At 41.8% G+C, this 21,092-nt stretch overlaps 1 protein-coding gene across 1 annotated transcript in view; it reads right to left on the reverse strand.

Moving 5' to 3' along the window:
• Positions 1-1,284: 1,284 nt before the first annotated feature.
• Positions 1,285-21,092, reverse strand: part of LOC109484886 (fibrous sheath-interacting protein 1-like) — a 50,201-nt gene continuing 30,393 nt past the window's right edge. The window contains exons 9-14 of the mRNA XM_019788241.1: positions 14,512-14,622; positions 13,254-13,325; positions 8,723-8,875; positions 7,832-8,147; positions 3,693-3,809; positions 1,285-2,274 (exon numbers count right to left, since the gene is read on the reverse strand). Coding sequence (XP_019643800.1) covers positions 2,009-2,274; positions 3,693-3,809; positions 7,832-8,147; positions 8,723-8,875; positions 13,254-13,325; positions 14,512-14,622 — 1,035 coding nt within the window. The 3' untranslated portion in view covers positions 1,285-2,008. The remainder of the gene's footprint in view (positions 2,275-3,692; positions 3,810-7,831; positions 8,148-8,722; positions 8,876-13,253; positions 13,326-14,511; positions 14,623-21,092) is intronic.

Raw genomic sequence — 21,092 nt, forward strand, 5'->3', positions numbered from 1 at the left:
CGAAGACATGAGATCTCCGACCTCTAGTTTCAATTTTATTTCGCCCAGTTACTTAATTTTTTTCTAAATAAAAAAACCAGAACCAACAAAGCAAATTGGTGTGGCCCCAGTTTGCTTGTATTACTGATCCACCCACTCCATCCTGAAGTAAATAAAGTTAGGAAACCCCCTTCCTGTTGGTGTAGTCTGGGGAGATGGGGGAGGAGGTCTGTCTCAGTGTCTGGTCATTTCAGGAGTGATTTCTGGCCTCCTGTGGGAGAGAGTGTGGGAGGGGCGGAAGGACGGGCCAGGGGTTTAATAGCTTCAGGTTCAGACCGCGACCGGTGAAATATGGTGCCAGTTGTAGGTCACCGCAGGAGGTCAAGTGCAAGGTCGCAACAGCACACCATCACTGGTTAAAGGCAGTTAAACTCAATTTCCAAAGTCAATTATCTGGCCATTTACTAAATGTAGTGAGTTGAACAAACCCCATCACATGGTATATTGATATCTGTGAGGCAAAAATGTGATGTTGCTGGCGGAAAACGGTTGCTTGTTTTGTATCTAGGCTGGTCCTACCTATTCATTTGTACCAAAAAATAAAGGGACTCCTCAAAAAGCTTGTTTAATTAATAAGGCTAATTTAAATGATTCAAGTATGAAATGATGATGGAAATGTACTAAAAATGGATGTAAATGTCAATATCAGATTTTGTTTGTTTGTTTTGCAACCCTGATACTATATAGGGCCATGTTGATTTGATTATAATTATGGATGATATCTCTGTGCGCAATGAATTTTTGCCCCTCTCCAAAAAAAAAAGTTTTCGACCATACTGTAAATCATACAAAGCAGCAGCAAAATGAGCAAATGTACACTGTTAAGTGCAATACAAATATTGGAAAACAATACTAAACGTAGAATGCCAAAATTCCAAAGATAAAGACGAAAATGTCACGTAGTAATGAAAATTAAGAGTCTATTATTTGCCATACATTACTCTGTGTTTTTAGTCATTTGTTCAACCTTCACGACCACCTAGATTTCGTAGTGTAGGCAACTTTTTTTTTATTTGCATGCTTGCATCAGTTTTGGGGCTGAGGAACATGGCCTTAGATGCTGGTAAAGTCCAGTCCCTCCTCCCTAAGGTTTCCTCCTGTCCTTCCTGGTAAACACTCACCAGGACACTTGAACTCGCCGGTATCCATCAGGCTGCCTCCCTGCCCACACACTCCGCAGGTGCGCCCGTTACCATAGCAACAACCGACAGACCCACAACCTGTGTCATCACAACAAATCACACAAACACGTCCAGATGTATGTCTCGGCTGACACTTTATTACACCACTATTTACAGTACAGTCCTGGACAGCCAGTGCCATTGGGAACAGGCCAGCTTAGATAAACAAAGACAATCATTCAGAGGGAACGTTCCCGCCAAATCAGCAAATATATTCACAAGTACAAGTGCACGGCCAGTATGTATGTACAGCTTGATAACACAAGCTTAGGGCTTGTTTTTCTCCTTGGATGCAACAGTGACAGAATTCTTACAGTGGATTTATCTAAAAATGTATTTACTTTTTGGTGGACATGAGGTTGCAAATGGACTATTTTACAGCAAGTTCATCAAGTATTTGGTCAGAAATTCAAGTGTGCCAAATTCTTTTTGAGTTTAATTTTTGCTACATAATTTACAAACTCAGAGATGAACTTTCACGCTAGTTTATCAAACTGATAGCAGCTTTAACTTCAGCAGCAGAGATGTATACATGTACCATCCCCCCTCCAGGACTATCATGTCTGACCTTGGCAGTGGGCATCCTGCCAGCGTCCTTGAGCTGACCCCTGTCCCCCTCAGTACACCTGGTTAACACAGTCCCCATGAGATTAATCAACGAATTAATCAGCCCCAAGGCAGGGGACGGCGTCCGGGGCCAGGGGTGACGTTGTGTCACGCGGTGAAGTCCGGGACACCGAGGACAGATGATCGCGGGACAGGAAATTACCCCGTGACCTCGGGAAGACTTAATCCTGCCCCGGCTCAGTCTCCATTAAACCCGCCTCACGTGTGCCACCTCGGCCGCCCTGTTCCAGGGAGAGTCTCATTTGTGGTGGGCCCTCCTGCGGTGCTGCGGCAGGCCTGCGTGGAGACGCGGCCGACTCCGCAGACCCCCGGGGAGTCCTGGGGCTGCTGCAGCTGGACGGAGGTCGTGAGCTCGACTGCGATGTCGCTCGGGGGTTCTGCAGTAGCTCCTGTATCGTGTCTTCGGACACCGACTCAACTAGCACGTCTGTGGGATTGCAAAGGATACGGTATATCTGACACATAACCTTCAAAATAAGTACCTATTTCAAACAGTAAGGCCCACACGGGGAAGTTTAAATACAACATAGGTTTGCGAAACAAATCGGATTACCTGCAGTAGGAGGTTAATTTTCCAGACGACCTGACACACTGTCAAAGCATCAATTAACTTTACAATGTAGCAACAGCGATGTCTATAGCTACTGCATTGTGTGAAAATGAACTAGCAGCAAATTTAATCAGCAGCAAATTCAATCAATCAATGACTCAATCGAACTGCATTGTAAAAAGAATTGAGTACAGATGTAGTAACAGATGTGGACTGATAGATAAACGCGATAAATTGAATGCATGTCTGAGAGGTGAAAAATAGTAACAATTGCAACAAAGCTTATCAGACTTTAAAAAAAACTGTATTCATTTTTCTATCAGAGGAGAGATGAAAACAAACAAGACTCGCTACAAATACTCGCTACCTTATAAGTAACAAGAACAGAACTATAATTAAAAAGACATAAAAGCGAAATGTCCTTGGCTGATAATTAGGAATGCTAAATGATAGACAGTACTGTATCATCTTTTCTATTTGGTGGTTTAAGTTAAGGCACATTGGTCAGTCCTGTGTGAATGGAATGGCGTCAGATTAAGAACTGTAGTTCATTAGACAAGATAATGTGTGCAGACTGGTCACTAATGACAGGTCAATGGACAGCAAGACCAGTTAAGCCATACAAGAGGGCTTGAGGCCTTGGTCTCACCCCTATTTGCTGTTTAGGAAAGTTCAAAACAACTTTATCGTGCTCGTTGTAATAGATCTACTTCATATTCACGGCTGATTTCCACTTCTCTTTGGCGTATTTGTCCTCGGCAAATATTTGCATTGTGCGAGTCTTATTAACTGTGGCAAATTCAAATTTACGGACTGAAGGTATTCAGATAAAATCTGTCTCGCAGGTGTGCGTTTCCACACATTTGTACAAAGGGGCGGGGAGGGAGAACAATGGGCCACGCTGTCATACACCTGTTCAACTGACCTTCAACTAATGAGGACAGGAAACGATTACTTCCAGGTCATAACTCCAAACAACGGCTTGACACTGATGATGTAGATAAAAAGTAACTATCCCGAGTACTCTGCAACTTCGAAGCTCTACCAGATAGCAGGGCAAACAGAAATTATATGAACTATGATCAAACATTGTACAAAAACTCTTAGTTGTGTCCGGGAAGTGATATCAGATGGTAAACAAAGTTTGCTGAAACAATCGGTCTCTTTATTGATAATGTAGCCGACTGGCGGCCTTGGTCTGCCGCTAGGGCGGTTGAACCTCTATATCGATCATACCTGTCAGGACTGATTAACTAATCGTGTTACCACTTGACAGGCTGAGGATAAAGGCCCACCTTGTTTCCTGGCTGCCAGCAGGGCCTGCGCCCGGGCTAGGTAGGAGGAGCCATCCCCTTCAGGCTGGGAGGAGACATCTTCAGCCGGCCTGTCCACCTCTCCATTCACATCTAACACTGCAGGGGGGACAATGTCAACTCAGAAACTCACTTTTCCCCAAATGTATACAACAAACAAATATGACACAAAGCTTTCCTTTCCACATTATATCATTCCAAATCTCAGCTCAGAGTCTATGGTAGTACTGTTGGAAGAAAAATGCAAGAAAATCTGGTAGAAATCCTGATTGGTCTGTAAATTTTAAGATATTCAATTATAAGACACTTCTAACTTTGATGATAAGTCGCATATACATTATATGTATACAGTATATCACTGTGAAGTATAAACTTACTATCTATCAATTATACAATGTACTCTGTAGACCTGCAATTACGACTTTGAATTATTTCAATCTACCTAGATACAGAATAGAATCAAGACTTGATTATTCGACTTCAAAGTTTAGTCCTCTTCTACCAAGCAACTCCCCTAAATAAACACAATGGGATACAGTTCTTTTAAGTTCATCCAAGTATGTAATTATAATGGGATTCATGGATTCAAACAGCCTCAGGAAGGGATAATAGGGGACTTCTTTTTAAATAGACCAGACAAAATGGAGATTTTAAAGATGTGGGAAAATACATGTATGCACAGGGGCATGTATTATAGACTCCTGGACATGACAGTGTCCCACTGTTACACAGTATAGAGGGTCTGCATGGGGGGATCCTGGTAGTGCTTAATGGTAAATTTAGGAGAGCCGACAAAGCTTAATGGTAAATTCAGGCAGGCCGGCAACATTTGATGGAGTTGTTCTTGTGTAAGGCATTAGGAACCAATTCATTGTATCCATGAACACTCGTTATGATTTTGGGGCAATCTGATGTTTGGAAGCCAACAGCCATGGCAAGAATTTTTTCAATAACCCTTTAAAACGATTTCAGGATAAGAAATAATGATTGTGCTACGTGGAACTAAAGCGACCAATAACACCTCACAAAGAATTTCTCCACAATGCTTCAAGTCTGTTACGTCCGGAAATAATCTCTGTAATTAATCCAGTAGTAGAGTTTCATTCATCTTTGTATATTGTTTAAATTTCTAACCTTCATCAACGCAATGCTAAACATTGAATTAAAGCAACCGGCTACGATTACCATAACAGTGAATAAAAATGGCTCCCTACGCCTCTGGAAAAAAGACATGCAGACCCTCAGTTTAGCGGTGGTGGGACGGAAATAGAAACAGTTCTCTGGCCAGCAGTTGGTTCTGATCAGGAAGCCCACCTGCTAGCTGTGTGATTGCCCCGCGAAATGTCACGAAAGGGACGGAGAATTGGAGTCGGGATTACCAACGATTGTTTACCCCAACATAACAAGAACTGTTCAGTTTGCGATGTGCCTCGGACAAGACACGGTTTAAACCGCCTGACCTGTCTGTTTGAACAGACGGAAATAATTGGAAACCTGGAAAATCTTCTTTGAAGTTTCACTGAGCCGAGAATTTACTCTAAGGCAGTGGGGTAAGGCAGGACAGTGACAACAGGTCAGGAAGAAGGTGGCAACGCACAAAGTCAGCCATTGTGTTTTAGGTCACACCAATTTAATTTGTTGCTTCTCGGATCGCCCTGTCCATTTTTTTTTCTGATTTGCAAAAATTAAATGAACAACAAAATGCTCAATGAAAGACATATATTGGCCCCAACAGTTCAAGAAAGTCCTTTTCTTCCTAGTTCTTAAATTTTTTAATGTAACAATGCAATTTTGTTTCATCAAAATCTATTGTTTTCATTATAAACCCACCTGGTATGTTGACTTCATAGCTCATATCTTAACATTTCCGGCTATTTACTGTATTGTGAAGTGTGAAAAGAAAGCCTTTGATTCAGAAGTGCTTTTTTTTCATGGCAGGAAGTCTGCAATCAACAGTCTTGCCTGCAGGAGTACACCTGCCTTTTCCTGTGACTCCTTTGAAGTGTCTCGACTTAGAGGCAGCAATTAACTAAGAAAAAGGAACCATTCAATACAATAATGAGGTAATGGCCACAGGTTGAATTTTTACAATGGAGTGGTTGTACCTACCACTTGATCAGACACTATCATGGCTCTAAAGACCACCTGCATATATGGTGGTTACTGCAGGTAACGTTGGAGCTGTGCAGGTATTTCTGATGTCTACCTGCACCTAACCTGCACTGGTCCATGTACTGGGTATATGCAGGTTAGTGCAGGTAAAATTGGAGCTGTGCAGGTATTTCTGATGTCTACCTGTACCTAACCTCCACTGGTCCATGTACTGGGTATATGCAGGTTAGTGCAGGTAAAGTTGGAGCTGTGCAGGTATTTGTGATGTCTACCTGCACCTAACCTGCACTGGTCCATGTACTGGGTATATGCAGGTTACTGCAGGTAAAATTGGAGCTGTGCAGGTATTTGTGATATCTACCTGCACCTAACCTGCACTGGTCCATGTGCTGGGTATATGCAGGTTAGTGCAGGTAAAATTGGAGCTGTGCAGGTATTTCTGATGTCTACCTGCACCTAACCTGCACTGGTCCATGTACTGGGTATATGCAGGTTAGTGCAGGTAAAATTGGAGCTGTGCAGGTATTTCTGATGTCTACCTGCACCTAACCTGCACTGGTCCATGTACTGGGTATATGCAGGTTAGTGCAGGTAAAATTGGAGCTCTGCAGGTATTTCCAATGTCTACATTTTGTACCTGCAAATAAACTGCACTGGTCCATGTACTGAGTCTATATACATGTACTTGTACAAATGTAGGGCCTGCCGTACACATGCATGTGGATTTCTTTTAAGAATTGGCTGCATTTACTATTACCAGTATAAAAGAAACAAATTTAAATGGAATTGGTTTGTGAACAGTTTTAGTATGATCCATACTTCCTAAATTCTGAGTGGTGCAGGTAAAATCTGTCTGGTGCAGGTTATTTTCAATGTTGACCTGCACCAGTGCAGGTATGCAGAAAAAAGAGTATTTCCACCCCGGACTATGCAATCAACAACTGACAAGAGCAGGTGTAAGAAAACACACACCAGTTGACACAGACATTGTACAATCATGTACATGTATGTGGCACCTTTTAATGTTTCTTAAAGGACCAGTGCCAGTGGTAATGGGGAGTCCCTGGACTTGACCCTGCCACGGATCAGGTCTTGTCCAGTCATGTGATGAGAGCAAACTTTGTACAGGTGGAGCCCTGGTCCCTGTTTGTTTGTGTGTGTGTCTGGGACAGATCACTGTAACAAACACTTGAATTCCTGAGAGTCTCCTGCCACGGGTACTCTTTAACACAGTGACTGCTTATTAGGTTCAAGGTGTTGCTGAGACACTGCTGGGGATTGTTAGGGTTGGAGTAAGACTTTTATATACTATTACATGTACTGATACATATAGAATACTACATGGTGCATTCTGTATCACATGAGGTACCAGCCCGACCGCATGTTGGATTGCTCAACAGCATACATGTGTGTAGGAGGGCTTTGATAGAATGAGCATGAGGGTCAGCCTTTGAAGCTTTCGTCTGCTGGTAGCAAATTGTGGACAAAAGCTAAAAAGTTTAAAACTCAGGCTTGGGCTTGGACTAAAGGTGGATTATATTGTGTTGTATTTCGCAAAATGTATTTGTCACCCGAGAAAACACACATCTCAATGTGAAATGTGCCCAAAGTTGAGACTACATGTATTTGTGGTGGCCCTGAACAATAAATACTAGTAGATTCCAACGTCCAAATGCAGTATTAAAATTTTACCAAACCAGCACAATTGCCCTGCACACATTCATATTATTGTATGGAATTTTCGGAAGCCCATGTGATAACCGTTTGAACCCCGTAAGGAACACTCACATCAAACGTTATCAGGTACATGTATGCCATGACCCAAGTTATCACACCCGTCTTGAACATTATCTGGGCCAGGGTATGTTATAACACAAGTTATCACAGTCAGGCCAGAACACCCGTCTTGAATGTTATCAGGGACTACATGTAGGTATGTCATAACCCAAGTTATCACATGGGCACCTGAATTGAATGTTATGACATGATTATACAATGTAGTTCCATACCAGCCAGTCTCCTGCCCAGTGCTCCCTCTGCCATCTCCATGTAGGAAGGCTGTCCTTGCTGTTCAGTCTCTTCGCTGTCCCGTCTGACTCGGACAGACTTGCTGGCCTCCTCCAACAGCTTCCTGAGGGTGTCCTCGGGCAGCCTGGGCGTGTCCACGGTTGCCATGGTGATGCGGGAGGACCGGGAGGAGGCCTGGGACCTGGGCGACAGGGACTCCTGCAGGGACTGGGTCTCTGAGGTGGCCCGGGACGACACCTGGGCACACTGGTCCAGCAGGGCCTGTAACTGGAACTCTGACAGGCTGGGAGACTCCATCTGAAGAAAAACCAATCTTAGTGTAAGAATCCAAGTTAACTGTGAGTCATGGGAACATTTTTGGTGCTATCAAGCACGTAAGAAGAACGTACAGCACCTGCGTGAAACCCATGTTTTTCAAGGATTTTATTGGTATTATACCAATGTGCTGTACTATAACATACTGTAATGTACGAATATAAACTAGCCATTCAAGTTTTGCCCTGCAGGAAGGCAGTAGGATGGTAGTAGGATGCATGACAGTACGAATCTGTAGGATGTCAGAAGGAAGACAGTAGAGTGTCAGTAGATGACAGTAGTATGGCAGTAGGATGGTAGAAGGATGCATGATAGTTGGGTGGTAGTAGAATGGCAGTAGCATGACAGTAGAAGACATCAGGATGACAGTAGGATAAAAGTAGCATGACAGTAGGATGGCAGTAGGATGACAGTAGGATGGCAGTAGCATGATAGTAGGATGGCAGTAGTATGGCAGTAGGATGACAGTAGAAGACAGCAAGATGACAGTAAGATGGCAGTGGGATGACAACAGGATGATAGTAGCATGACAGTAGACAACAGTACAATGACAGTACCTCCTGTTCCACCTGTGTCTGCAGTTCCTCCAGCTCCCTCTCGATGTCGTGCAGTCGGTGCTGCTGGTCGCGGACCTGCCGTGTGTCCCGCAGCACGCGCTCCCCCAGCTGCATCACGTCCAGCGAGGACCGCAGGTCCGTCATCTGGAACAGCTGACGGAGGAAGAAGGAGGATTTTAGTACTTTATTACCTGCAGCATCACTGATGAGGGCCTGCATGGGGGTCCCGAAAACGCTCTACGCTGAATTCAGAAACCTCTCGATTACGCTTTACGATAAATTCCAAGTGGCTACGACATTACGTAAAATCAAAATGTAAATTACGCTCTAGGCAAAAATGCGCCAATTACCCTCTACGTTGAATTAGAGCAGTCCGTCTACGCTCAACGTAGAATTAAAACGGCCGATTACGCTCTACGGAAAAGGGCATGCAGGCCCTCATTGATGACTGGACACAGGGCTGGGCTGGTCCACATGGCAGGCACATGGGGTTTACTATACAGAAATACCACCTGTATATGCAGGTTAGTGCAGGTAAAATTGGAGCTGTGCAGGTACATGTATGTCTACTTGCACCTAACCTGCACTGGTCCAGAACAAAACCCCAAACACTAGGGTGAGGGGGGCATATTTGTATATAATATGATCAGTGGTGGTCAAAAACAGACTTGCATATTCTAAGTAGTTTCAGGTACTACTAAGCATATTCAGGTACTACTGAAAGTAGCATAATTGAAGATCTGTCTTAATGAAGTTATAAATGGCACTTAAGAACAATTTTTCAAACCATTTCAATTTTTATGAGCTGAGAGGAATAGAATCTGTAGCGCAACTTGTCTGTTGCAGGTAATCTTTAATGTTGACTGTACCGGTGCATTTATATTTTGCACCCTGCTATACATGTATTGTAGCATCACTAAATACAGTACATGTACCTGAAGTAGTCATAGATCATTAGGTGTCATTTGATACATTCTTTTAATAGTCAGTTTCATTGACGTTTTAGACAATTGTCTGGTATAGAGAGCAGTAATGCTTCATACTGGTCTGCGTTTAGATAACATCTTGAGTGAGGGACATACATGTAAGACAGTCAGTCGGCAGATCCACATGTGATTGTCGGAGTGGCCTGACAACTATTTTATAGCCATGAGATATCCCCACCAAGGTCGTTCCAGGTCACCCTATTTATAAACTTCTAAATAGCTGTGATGAGGACAGGATGTCCCGTGGTGGACCATCCCAGCATGGAAACACAACCCGCTACAGTTAGCCAATAGGGAAGGGGCTGGAAGGGAGTGAGTGAGGGTCTTTTCAGGACGCCAAGTCCTTTGGGGCTTCACCTGCTAGGGACAGGACCAAAATTTGGAAGGAGGCAGAACAAAACGTGCAACAGGAAAACCTCAGAAGTGTAAATCAGGTGACAGGAAGTCATGTTGGCTTACAATCATCCACCAAAACGCAGCGGTGTACAACAGAGAGGGTCTGCATGGGGGGATCTTGGCAGCACTTATGGTCCACTTATAGGCGGGCCAACAAAGCTTAGCGGTAAATTCAGGCAGGCCGGCGACGCTTAACGGTAAAATAAGTTCCTCTTGAGTACGAGTTCATTGGAATGTTCCGTTGGAATTTTGGCAGCATTAAATGGTCCACTTACTATAGGCAGGCCAACAATGCTTAGCGGTAAATTCAGGCAGGCCGGCGACGCTTAACAGTAAAATAAGTTCCTCTTGAGTATAAGGCTTTGCGAACGAGTTCATTGGAATGTTCTGTTGCAATCGCAAAGCTAGACTGCGGAGCTCGGATGCTCCGTTATGATTTTGGGCAAATTATCTAGTGTTTGACTACGCAATAGGAAGAAATTGTTTGATAACATTCATAGTGATGAATTCGGGATAACAAATAACACAATCACAATAGAGAATGGGTTGCAACGGAGGGTCTTTTCAGGACGCGAAGTCCTTCAGGGCCAAAATTTGGAACAAGTCAGAACGAAACGACCAACCGGAAAACCTCAGAAGTGTAAATCAGGTGACAGGAAGTCATGCTGGCTTACAATCATCCACCAAAACGCAGCGGTGTACAACAGAGAGGGTCTGCATGGGGGGATCCTGGCAAAGGTTAACGGTAAACTTTGGAGGGTTGGCTATGCTTAACAGTAAATACAGAAAGGCCAGCAACACAATAATGGTAAATTAAGTTCTTCTTGAGTAAGGCTTTGGGAACAACTTCTTTGGAATGTTCTATTCAAGAGGTGTAGGGTAAAACTAAACTGCGGACCTCGAATGCTCCGTAATGATTTTGGGCAAAATATCTAGTGTTTGACTATACTGTACAAAGACATTTTTCAATGACATTCATAGCGATGAATTCACGAGATAACAAAAAATGTGCTATGCGGAATCAAAGCAACCAATTTCCCAAATCTACCAACGGCGCTTCACGTTTAATTAAAGCGGCCGGCTACAATTGACGGTAAATCAAACTGGCTCGCTACGCCTCATGGAAAAAGGCATGCAGACCCTCAGTCATGTTCGCTAAACAATCAGGGACCAGAGTGCCGCCCCCGTACAACAGACAGAGCCGGACCAGATGCCGTGGGAGAGAATCTAATTCAACAAATCAGCTGCTACTTGCTTCCAATTTACTCCCCCCGGTTACCTTGGCCTTGTGAAGAATTTTGGGGCGGGTTGGCATGTGCAGGTTGTCGCGGGAATTTAACTTCTTCAAAGCTCATGCAGATTAGCTCATCCATACCGATATGGGAGGCAGTAAAACATTAACGTTAGACACCTGCTTCTTATTTAACATCATTAGACATCCTGGGGAGACACACTGCTTCTCATCTCACACACAAACACCTTATAATTTGAGATTTACAAGTTGGTGACATTTTTAACTAACACAGAAAACACTACAGCAGCTACTGTCTTAGATTACAGATTATTATATTATCATATCGTAGATTATTATATTCGTCATATTAAAGAGGTGAAGGGTACTGATTTACAAGTTGATGACAATTTTAACTAACACAGAAGACACTACAGCAGTTGCTGTCTTAGATTACAGATTCTTATTATACTATAAATGTATATCGTATCATATTTGTCATATAAAGATGTGATGGGTACTGCCATAACTGCCATGCAAAGAGAAATTCTTTTTATTTCATTTAACCTTTAGCACACCAAAGTAGCCCTATGGCTACCAAATGTCTAAACTTGCTAAGCATATATATGGGGAATATTTTTTTATTAGGCAGCAGGGTGAAGGTTATATATATGACATAATTTTGCCAATCACAGCACAGATTAGCACCTACTGTCTTTGCAACCAGAAAAGAAGGCCGGAGAAGGAATTGAAGATCTCTTTTTTTCCTAGTATTAGGCTAGTGATGCCTTGAGTGCATTAGCAGAAGTGACAGAGATGTAGTTACAATTTGAGATATTAAAAAATGCTCGCATACGTTTGTTCCTATTACTAGTGTGTGCCTTTCAAGAAAATATGGTGAATAAAAACCGAAGCGCTGGCCAGAAAAATTGATTTTTCTAAAAAGGGGGCGTGGCTCATAACTCGAGATGACGTCATGATTACGTCATCAAAATTTGCATAAATTATCATCTTGCACTAAGGTACTTACACAAAAAAATCAATGACCATAGGTAATCCTAAGTAGTATTTTTAGGATGTCCCCAAAGTCCTCAGCCACCCTTCCATACCACCTTAAGTAGTTGCAGTGAACACTAAGCTGCACATGTCACTTTCTTGAAAAAAAGGAATAAAAGACTTGTTGGATGTGATGTACCATGTCTTATTGCTTCAATCAATAATTATTCTTGCTACAATATTCATGGCCTCTATTTTGAAACTGTGCTTTTTAACACATCTAACTTGTTTTTACTCACTCTCATATTTATAATTTAAGTCTGTAGACGATGTCATCTATAAAATCTATTTGTTCTGGCCCTCATCAAGTCAAAATGAAAACTTTTCTTCTCACAAAAACTACGAGCAGCTGTATCAACAAAGACTGCAGAGGGAAAGACAGAGGAGGAAGTTGTGAGATGAGGCGATGGTTTTCTCTCTCATGATACTGTCTCTGTCAATGCACCAAAACACAGACTGCCGGGACAGACAGAAAAGGAAGTTTTGATAGAGGAAAATGGACTTAGTCTATTTGACACACATGTACCAAATATAGCTGAGTACCTGGGACTAATACTAGCATCAATTTGCAGGGCTTGAAATACTTACATGTATCTGAACTGTTGCAGGTAACATTGAAAATTATCTGAACCAGAGAAGGTTTACCTGCACCACTCAGAATTTAGGAAGTGTGGATCACATTAAAAATTGTTCAGAAACAGTTGCCAAAAGTAGGGGTCCTTCCCGGTGTGAGTGGTTCAAATCTTACAATCCGGTCTTATGTACAATGTAGCTGTTACAATGCAAAACAGAGTTATGTCTACAATGCGGTTTACCAGTTATGCAATACAAACAAATAAAACAACAAAAATGTATCCCTCACCTCATCATTCTGTATGTTGTAGTTCCTGGGGCTGCTACAGATGGACTCATAATCATGGGGTGGTAACAACACCTGCAAGGTACACAAATAACAATACAGTCTGACTGTCATATATAACACATCGTTGATCAGACCACGAAAGTTAATTTAACTTCCTTCATGTCCGAGCTATGCTGATCTAATATTTAGTTTGACAAATCTGTCATCTGTGTGGATAAGTGGGTAGAGTGTTCACCTTACGTTCGGTAGATTGTGAGTTTGATCCATGATCCGAGTCATACCAAAGGCTTTAAAAAATGGTACATAGTGCTTTCTCTGCTTAGCATTCAGCATTTCGGAAAGGGTCAAGCACATAGTGCTTTCTCTGCTTAGCATTCAGCATTTCGGAAAGGGTCAAGCACACACACACCACTAGGAGTGGACTAGCCCCCTGCTGTAGTGATTACATGACTGTGTGGCCCAAGGGCTATTGGACAGGAGATGGGCACTGCCCTATGCACCATCTACCACGAGAGGGCTGACATTGTTTATGAACATGTGTACCTTTGACCCATTAATGTTGACATCACACTGAAGCCACGTGACAGTGACAAGTCTCACTGGGTCAGTCTATTGAGGAAGGCCAGAGTCAAAATCTCTTGGTGAGAACAATCTTTTGTGTTGGAACAAAGATTTTAACTTTAAAGCGATATTGTCTAAAGTTTTCACTATATATATTTCAAACATAATTGCTTTACGCATTTTCTTGCGCGATAAGCCTACCTGGGTTCATGATGACATTTGGGGAGTAAAAGATCAACGTCTTTGCGCCACAAAAAACATGTTGGAAAACTGCCAACTCCAGCCGCTGTTTGTTTACATTCTTTTTAGGAGCCTCCTAAAAATACAGCAGGCTTGGCGCAACTTATTCTCGAGTCGCTGGAAAAGCTTCATCTACAAAGCAACGCTAATATGTTGAAAGTCATTCAAAATGACAATCTAGATGAGAAAATTTCAATTATTATTTATATTTCCAGTTTGGGCGCAAATATCTTACATAATATTGCTTTACGTTGATGGTTAGACATCCAGGCAATAAGATACGCCAAAAAGCAGTTACTCAAGCAACTGGATATGATTTTGGAAATGGTCAGATGTTTCAGCTGGTATCTAGTACTAGCTTTGGTCAGTGACTGAGAGACCAGAGGAGAAATGCAGGTTTATAAGCACAAACTATTGATTGATATGCTTTAAATAACTAAGAATCTAAATGTGTGACCTGTAGTTTGGAGTCGATGTCCCTGAGTGCCTTGATGTCGTCCTCCTCAGGTGTGAAACCTGTGCCGGGGACCAGTGACAGCTGGAAAGGGTTCACAGGTGTGTCTCCAGCCTGCAGGGATAGGTGGAAGGACAGGGACAGAGTTAAACTACATGTACAGTCAAACCTGCCAAGGTGACTACCTCTTCATGCAGGCCACCTGGCCATGGTGACCACTTTCTCTCGGTCCCAAAAATTTTCCCCATTGACACAAGCATTAGGCAACCTGTCCAAGGTGACCACCTGGCCAACGCGACTGTAACCGCCCTGAGTTGGGTCTGCTCAAGGCCCGATACCTGCCCATGGTGACCACATCTTTTTCAATCATGTTAATTATTGATGATAACCAATGAGAAATCATGGAGAAACCAGCCAGTTTGCCTCGACTGCTGGATGATATTTTTCTTCCACATAAATTGTTCAGAATGTTCCACCCTCCCCACATGCATTCACCACAGAACTGAAGATGCTTAAAGCATTTGACATTAAAACATCTCGACTTGGAAACCATTTTATATGTCTCAGTCATGTTGTGAGGCGACCCTCTTCAAGAAGACCACCTGTCCAAGGTGGCCACTTTTCTTTGGTCCCCTTGGTGGTCACCTTGGGCAGGTTTGACTGTACATTGTACATGTATGCAGGTGCCACTGGAAAAATCTACAAAAAGGCAGAACCACTGGACAATTAACTAACAACTCCCTAGCACAGATGGTAGGATGTCCTGCGATTTCCTCTATAAGTATGATATAAACCCCAGACAGCACCGTTTTGGGATCTCTGTATAGGGCAGCTGGGTCAACACATAAATCTACATGTCTTTGAAACTGATGGAATAGAATTGTAACAATAATTCTACAAATCTCTTTCAAATATCTAAGAATATTGGATATTTAAGATTCGATTTGTAGAATCTGATATACCAATTCACAACTATAATTATTACCAGACAACAAAAAGACATCATTCCGAAACATAAACATCACTTTTAAAGTTTACAGCTCCTTCCTCATCCCTAAGACACCACAAGTTTACTTTGATCTGTATCAGGAAGTACTAGTAACAGCTGACATCACGGAAGACCCCTTTCAACAGGAGGCTATTACACTTATCTTAACACGATCAAGTAATGTAAATATATCAACAAGGGACATTAGGTGTAACCACTGAAAGTGGCAATTAAAAACAGCTCCTGTGGTTCACTTGGCTGCCTGGTGTGGTGTGGTGACGAGGGTCTGCATGGGGGGATCATGGAAATGCTTAACAGTAAAATTTAGAAGGGCCGACAACGCTTAACGATAAATTCACACAGGCCAGAAATTACTCGTGTAACGTTTTTGGAATAAGTTCATATAAATTCAATATTATATAATAAATTCAAATGTTCATTGTATTCAAGGGGTGTTTGAAAAATTAGTCAGTAAACCTGGGACTATTGGACTGTTATCATTTTTGGCTAATCTGGCATTCTACTATGTGATATGAGGAAGTTTTAAATAACTATTCTTCTTTTAACTTCCCAAAACCCCCAAATTTTGGAAAAGGTGGGACATTACGTCTTCCATGGTTTACAGAAGAGAAGTCAAACCCCTCAGACATAGTTTTAGACATAGTTATAGTTCTAGACAACTACCTTCATTATGTAGACTTTAGTTATTTTATACTCTGTTTCAATGTTCTTTCTTGTTTTGTAATTTGCAATTAGCCTCTACTGGGCACGAATTTGCAATCATCTTTCATTTAATAATCCATAATGATGAATTCAGGATAACAAATAATCAAACATATCGTGTGGAATTAAAGCTACCAATTACACTTCCCAGGAAATTTCCTGACAATATTTAATGTTAAATTTAACTTTAAATTCAAAGCGGCCAGCTTTGATTAATGGTAAATTAAACAGGCCTGCTACGCCTCACGGAAAAGGGCATACAGACCCTCAGTTGTTGACAAAACATGTTCAACCTAACACAAAGTTTGCGGGAAGCTAATAGGAGGATGGTACGACCGACCTGACCCGGATGAAGCGAAACCCTTAAGAACAGGAAAACAACCTTAATGGGACTTAGGCCACAGTAAGTTAATTTTATGGACGACATCCTCTTCAGAGACTCCAAATCTAATGCAAAGTGGCAAAAAAAAAATCAAGGCGGGCCAAAAAAACAAGATTCCCACATTTAAAAATTTTGTTAAACAAGAATTGAGGCGACAAAACATGATACCACAACCAACAGGTCTTTATTCCTGCATTTAACAGTATATCACCTGTCCTTGTAGATGTGTATATACATCTCAATATTAACAATTGTAGAAAAGATTATTCATATGTGATGAAACACCTTAAACTGATAGCATTTGCCATCAAAGACAAGCAATTGTGCCTCAAGTTTGCTGGATTGCTGACGGTCTCTGAACCGATAATATTTTGTCAATTTTTGGCATGTTGTGCAAGTTTTTTCCCCACGAAATTAGGCGAAAATCAATGCGTGCATGTTCTGATGTCATACGTCAAAATTACTTGCTGTGGCCTTATCCTCGGAGTAGCCCTGAGATCCACCACACCTGCACGGGACTATTCCACATGATGATCCCAGCGACGTGTTGCCAAAACACACAACTGCTCGATCCGCACACATCCTTAACAAGCAGGATAACCTACGTGGTAAAAGGTTGGGCTTTGGAAAAAAAAGTTGTGTTTCATGTTTCCCGACCCACCCTAGAAAAAATGAAGACCCTGGCCTTTTTTTGTGGACCCCTGCAAGGGAAATAAAGTTTTCGAGCTGATCGACCTTTTCTACCTCGGAGTCCATGATCTGACACCTGAGTAATAAAACGTAGACAATTGGTTTTCCAAAATTGACAATATTATTAGTGTCCTCATACAAGTTTCACTTTGTGTAGTGTACAAAATGTATAAGTTGGATCACTAAAGATCACCAAAGTCCAAAAAAAAAAAGAGAAAAGAACAAAAAAAAAGAAACCCCTGCCTATCGACCCTATTTTTGGGGGAATGAAAAAGTCTTTAAAAAAAAAGACCAAAAAAAGAAAACCCCTACCTACCGACCCTAATCTTTTTCAGGAATGAAACAGGAAACACAACATTTTTTCCCTAGGCCTTGGTTAAGTTATAAACACAAAACAGACAGTCTCCCACCTAACCAGCTATCATTACACTTCCCAGCTGACAGCTGCCCGGTAGCCACCGTTGGGGACGACAAATCGTCGCTTCTATCCCATAATCCTCGGCTATACCGCGGCTCCTGAGCTGGGGTGTCCTCTCAAATCTCGGCTTGCCTTAAATTAGTAACTGTATTTACTACAATTACTGTGCACCTGCCATGATGTCCACTTGGCACAATAATTCCAGATCTACTGTAAATCACTTTATATTCGTGGTAGCAAAATTTCGCGGTCTGAGAAAAATGGACATGTTCGCGCTAATGATAAATTTGTGGCACAGAAGTGACTGCGAATATTAAAGTACAGCGAAAAAAATCATCATTACAGATTGTATTACTCATTACATTGTACATTTCACTGTATACAACTGTAGGTACAATGTACATGTACATGTAGGTAAAGGTACATTGTCCATAGCTTTTTTCAGGCCATAGTGGCAGTGGGTTGATAGATAGTCACATATACATGTAGATAGATAATTCAAAGAGACAGGTACACTAAATGCAGAAAAAAAAGTATTTCGAGCCCTGAAAGCTGATATTAGAATATGGTAATATACTATCATTGCAGGATTCTAAGTTGATCATGTACAGAAGTCAGAAGTACGGCCTGGAGCTACCAGACTTGTAACCTGCCTTGCGTAATATCACTTGTCAAGGTAATGACAGATTGTCTGCAAGGACTCAAGATGCATTGTTTTCACCCGAACACAGCTCTGCCTTTGTCAAACGAAGTAGCAAGGTGCCACGGATTAAATCTAGAACAATAAATCTATAATGAAAGAACAATTGGTGGAAGACAAGGACACAATGCATTGTCTGTAGATGGTGATATGGTAGAGTGAGTCTCAACAATGGAAAGGTTGACATTGACGACATTGGGAGCAGCTACCTGGCGCCATAACGTGATTAACACATATCGTCTTACTGGTAGTTACTTCCGTCAAATTGAACGCTCAGCTTAAGACCTATGAATGAACTTCATTGCAGCTTCAAACATTTGCGAGTAGGGCAGGGCAGTAGGGGCATTGACTTAACACTTGCAGGTAAAACTTTTGCAGATGACATTGTACATGTAGGTTAAAGGCATCCAATCATATGCAATTTCAGGGTGGCAAAACTGGGTTTTCAGAGTAAATTTTCTGGTCATTTTTAATGTAGTACACAATCATATTTTTATTACTAAAGTGGTATCAACCCTATCCCATAGCATACTGATATCTTTGAGGCAAAACTATAAATTGCTGACGGAAAACGGTTTCTTGTTTTGTATCATAAGATAGTTCTAGCTATTTACATGTATGGGTGGTACCCAAAAAAGTAAAGAGATACATCACATATATGTAAATTTGTAGCTTTGTTTGGGGCTATTTCTTACGTCTCTAGTATGAAATTATGATGAAATGTGCTTAGAAATGGCAGTAAATGTCAATACCAGACAGATGTCCCTATCCAGAATTATTTTTAATTTTGCCTCCATGAAATTGTAGTAGAGGCCTTTAAGAAAGAAGGTGACCTGAAGGTTAAAAAACAATGGCGTTACCAGCGTGGACCCATGAGTGGATTTTCTGCAGGTAGTGGAATCCAGTCATCCATCCCACATTGTCGTTAAAAGTCCATTGGCCCTTTACTGATGGATCGCATCAGACTTGTGCCTGGACTGTTGGGCTCCCTTAGCTTCGACCACATTGTTTGCAGTTTAACTCTAAATCACTCCAAGATACACAACAGTAGCCTGCCCTGCAGATGGATGTCTACCAGGAGAAGTCAGCCTTCTTGGCAACTGTCTGTCTACCACGAAGGAAAACCACAACAAGGCTTCTGGCAGGAACACTTCAAGTTGACTTGAGGGGCATCACACTAAAAGTGCTGTGTACCGGTTCGTTGGACCAGTTCCGGACTTGTAAAAATGTTTAGGTTCAAGTAAAAAAAAAAACCTAAAAGTCAAGAACCAACTCTGGACTTCTTTCAAAAAAGACCATGTCACATAGTTTTTACCCCTTTTCTTTCCAAACCGTCAAGTGTCTGCCTCCATGTTATGTGGCTATGTAGTTTTGCCCACATAACCTTGCAAGGTTGCCAACATGCAATTTTGTATTAATATGTCATGGGTTTAGGTCCGGACTTATGAGTCCAGAACTGAACCTAAACCTCTGGACTTGAACCTAAATGTGGGTTTAGGTACACAGCACTACATCACACCAAGGACGTTATGATCACGATACCTGCATTGTTTTGAATTTATTTTCTTCTTTTATTATTTTATTTAAGCCCGTGCACGATTAATTGAATGATGACTACCATTGTTTGTATGAATTAAGGCATCCAATGCAATTTCGGGGCGGCAAACAAAAAAATATTGTGGACGAGAATATCTGAATGATGTCAACATTTATTGCCAATTTTCTTTTCTTAGCACAGTTTCATCATCACTTCATACATAGAGCATTTAAAATAGCCAAAAAACAACATGTAAGGAGTCCTTTTTTATTTTTTGGTGCCACTAATAAATAGCTAGAACCAGCTACAATATGAGACAAGCAGCTGTAATTCTATCAGCAACATTGAATTTTAGCCTCACAGATATCATTATCCTATAGGGCTAAGAGTTGATTCAACTTTAAAAGAGATGACTAGAAAATTGTCTTGAAAACTCCAGTTTTACTGTCCTGCAATTGCAACGGATGCCTTGAAAGTGGTGTGTTTAATTAACTATGCTGACTGCACATAAACAACCAGCCAAGGGCAGACCCATCAACCTCTCCCATGCCTGTGTGGTTATGGTGAAATTTATGGTCAGGCGGAGACTTCCAAGGCTGGTGAGCATAGATCAAAGTTGTCCAGCCCAAAAACCCTTTCATGTGGGTATAGAGATAGAGACCTGATGCTCACACAATAGGCCATACCAATTTAATTTATTGGTTCTCGGACTTCCCAAAACGCACAAAAAGGAGGCTATAAGGCCACATAGAAAATGTGATTTTATGGATGACAACCACATGCACATTGATTTTCACCTGTTCTAAAAAAGAAAAGAAAAATCACCTCCTCCAAGGCTCTGGCCTGGATGCTATCCTCCATAGTCCATGCTTGCTACATGTAAGGAGCCAGCGGTAACTACAGAGGATGGCACCCAGGCTGCCAATGCTCCAAAGAACTAAAAACACTCATAAATGACGCAAAAGGCCAGCATGTGCCGACTTCTTGCAAAAGTCGCTATGTACATGCACAACCGCAAATTCACAATTACCAGCTTTGTATTCCTGTGGTTTACCAGCATTTTTATGGGTTCACCACACCACGAAGTGGTGGTGAACCCATATTGCTTTTTCTGATGTTTCTTCTCCTCCTCCTTCTCCTCCTCTC

This window comes from Branchiostoma belcheri, unplaced genomic scaffold (genome assembly GCF_001625305.1).
Source record: "Branchiostoma belcheri isolate BF01 breed outbred unplaced genomic scaffold, Haploidv18h27 scaffold71, whole genome shotgun sequence".
Classification (NCBI taxonomy): Eukaryota; Metazoa; Chordata; class Leptocardii; order Amphioxiformes; family Branchiostomatidae; genus Branchiostoma; species Branchiostoma belcheri.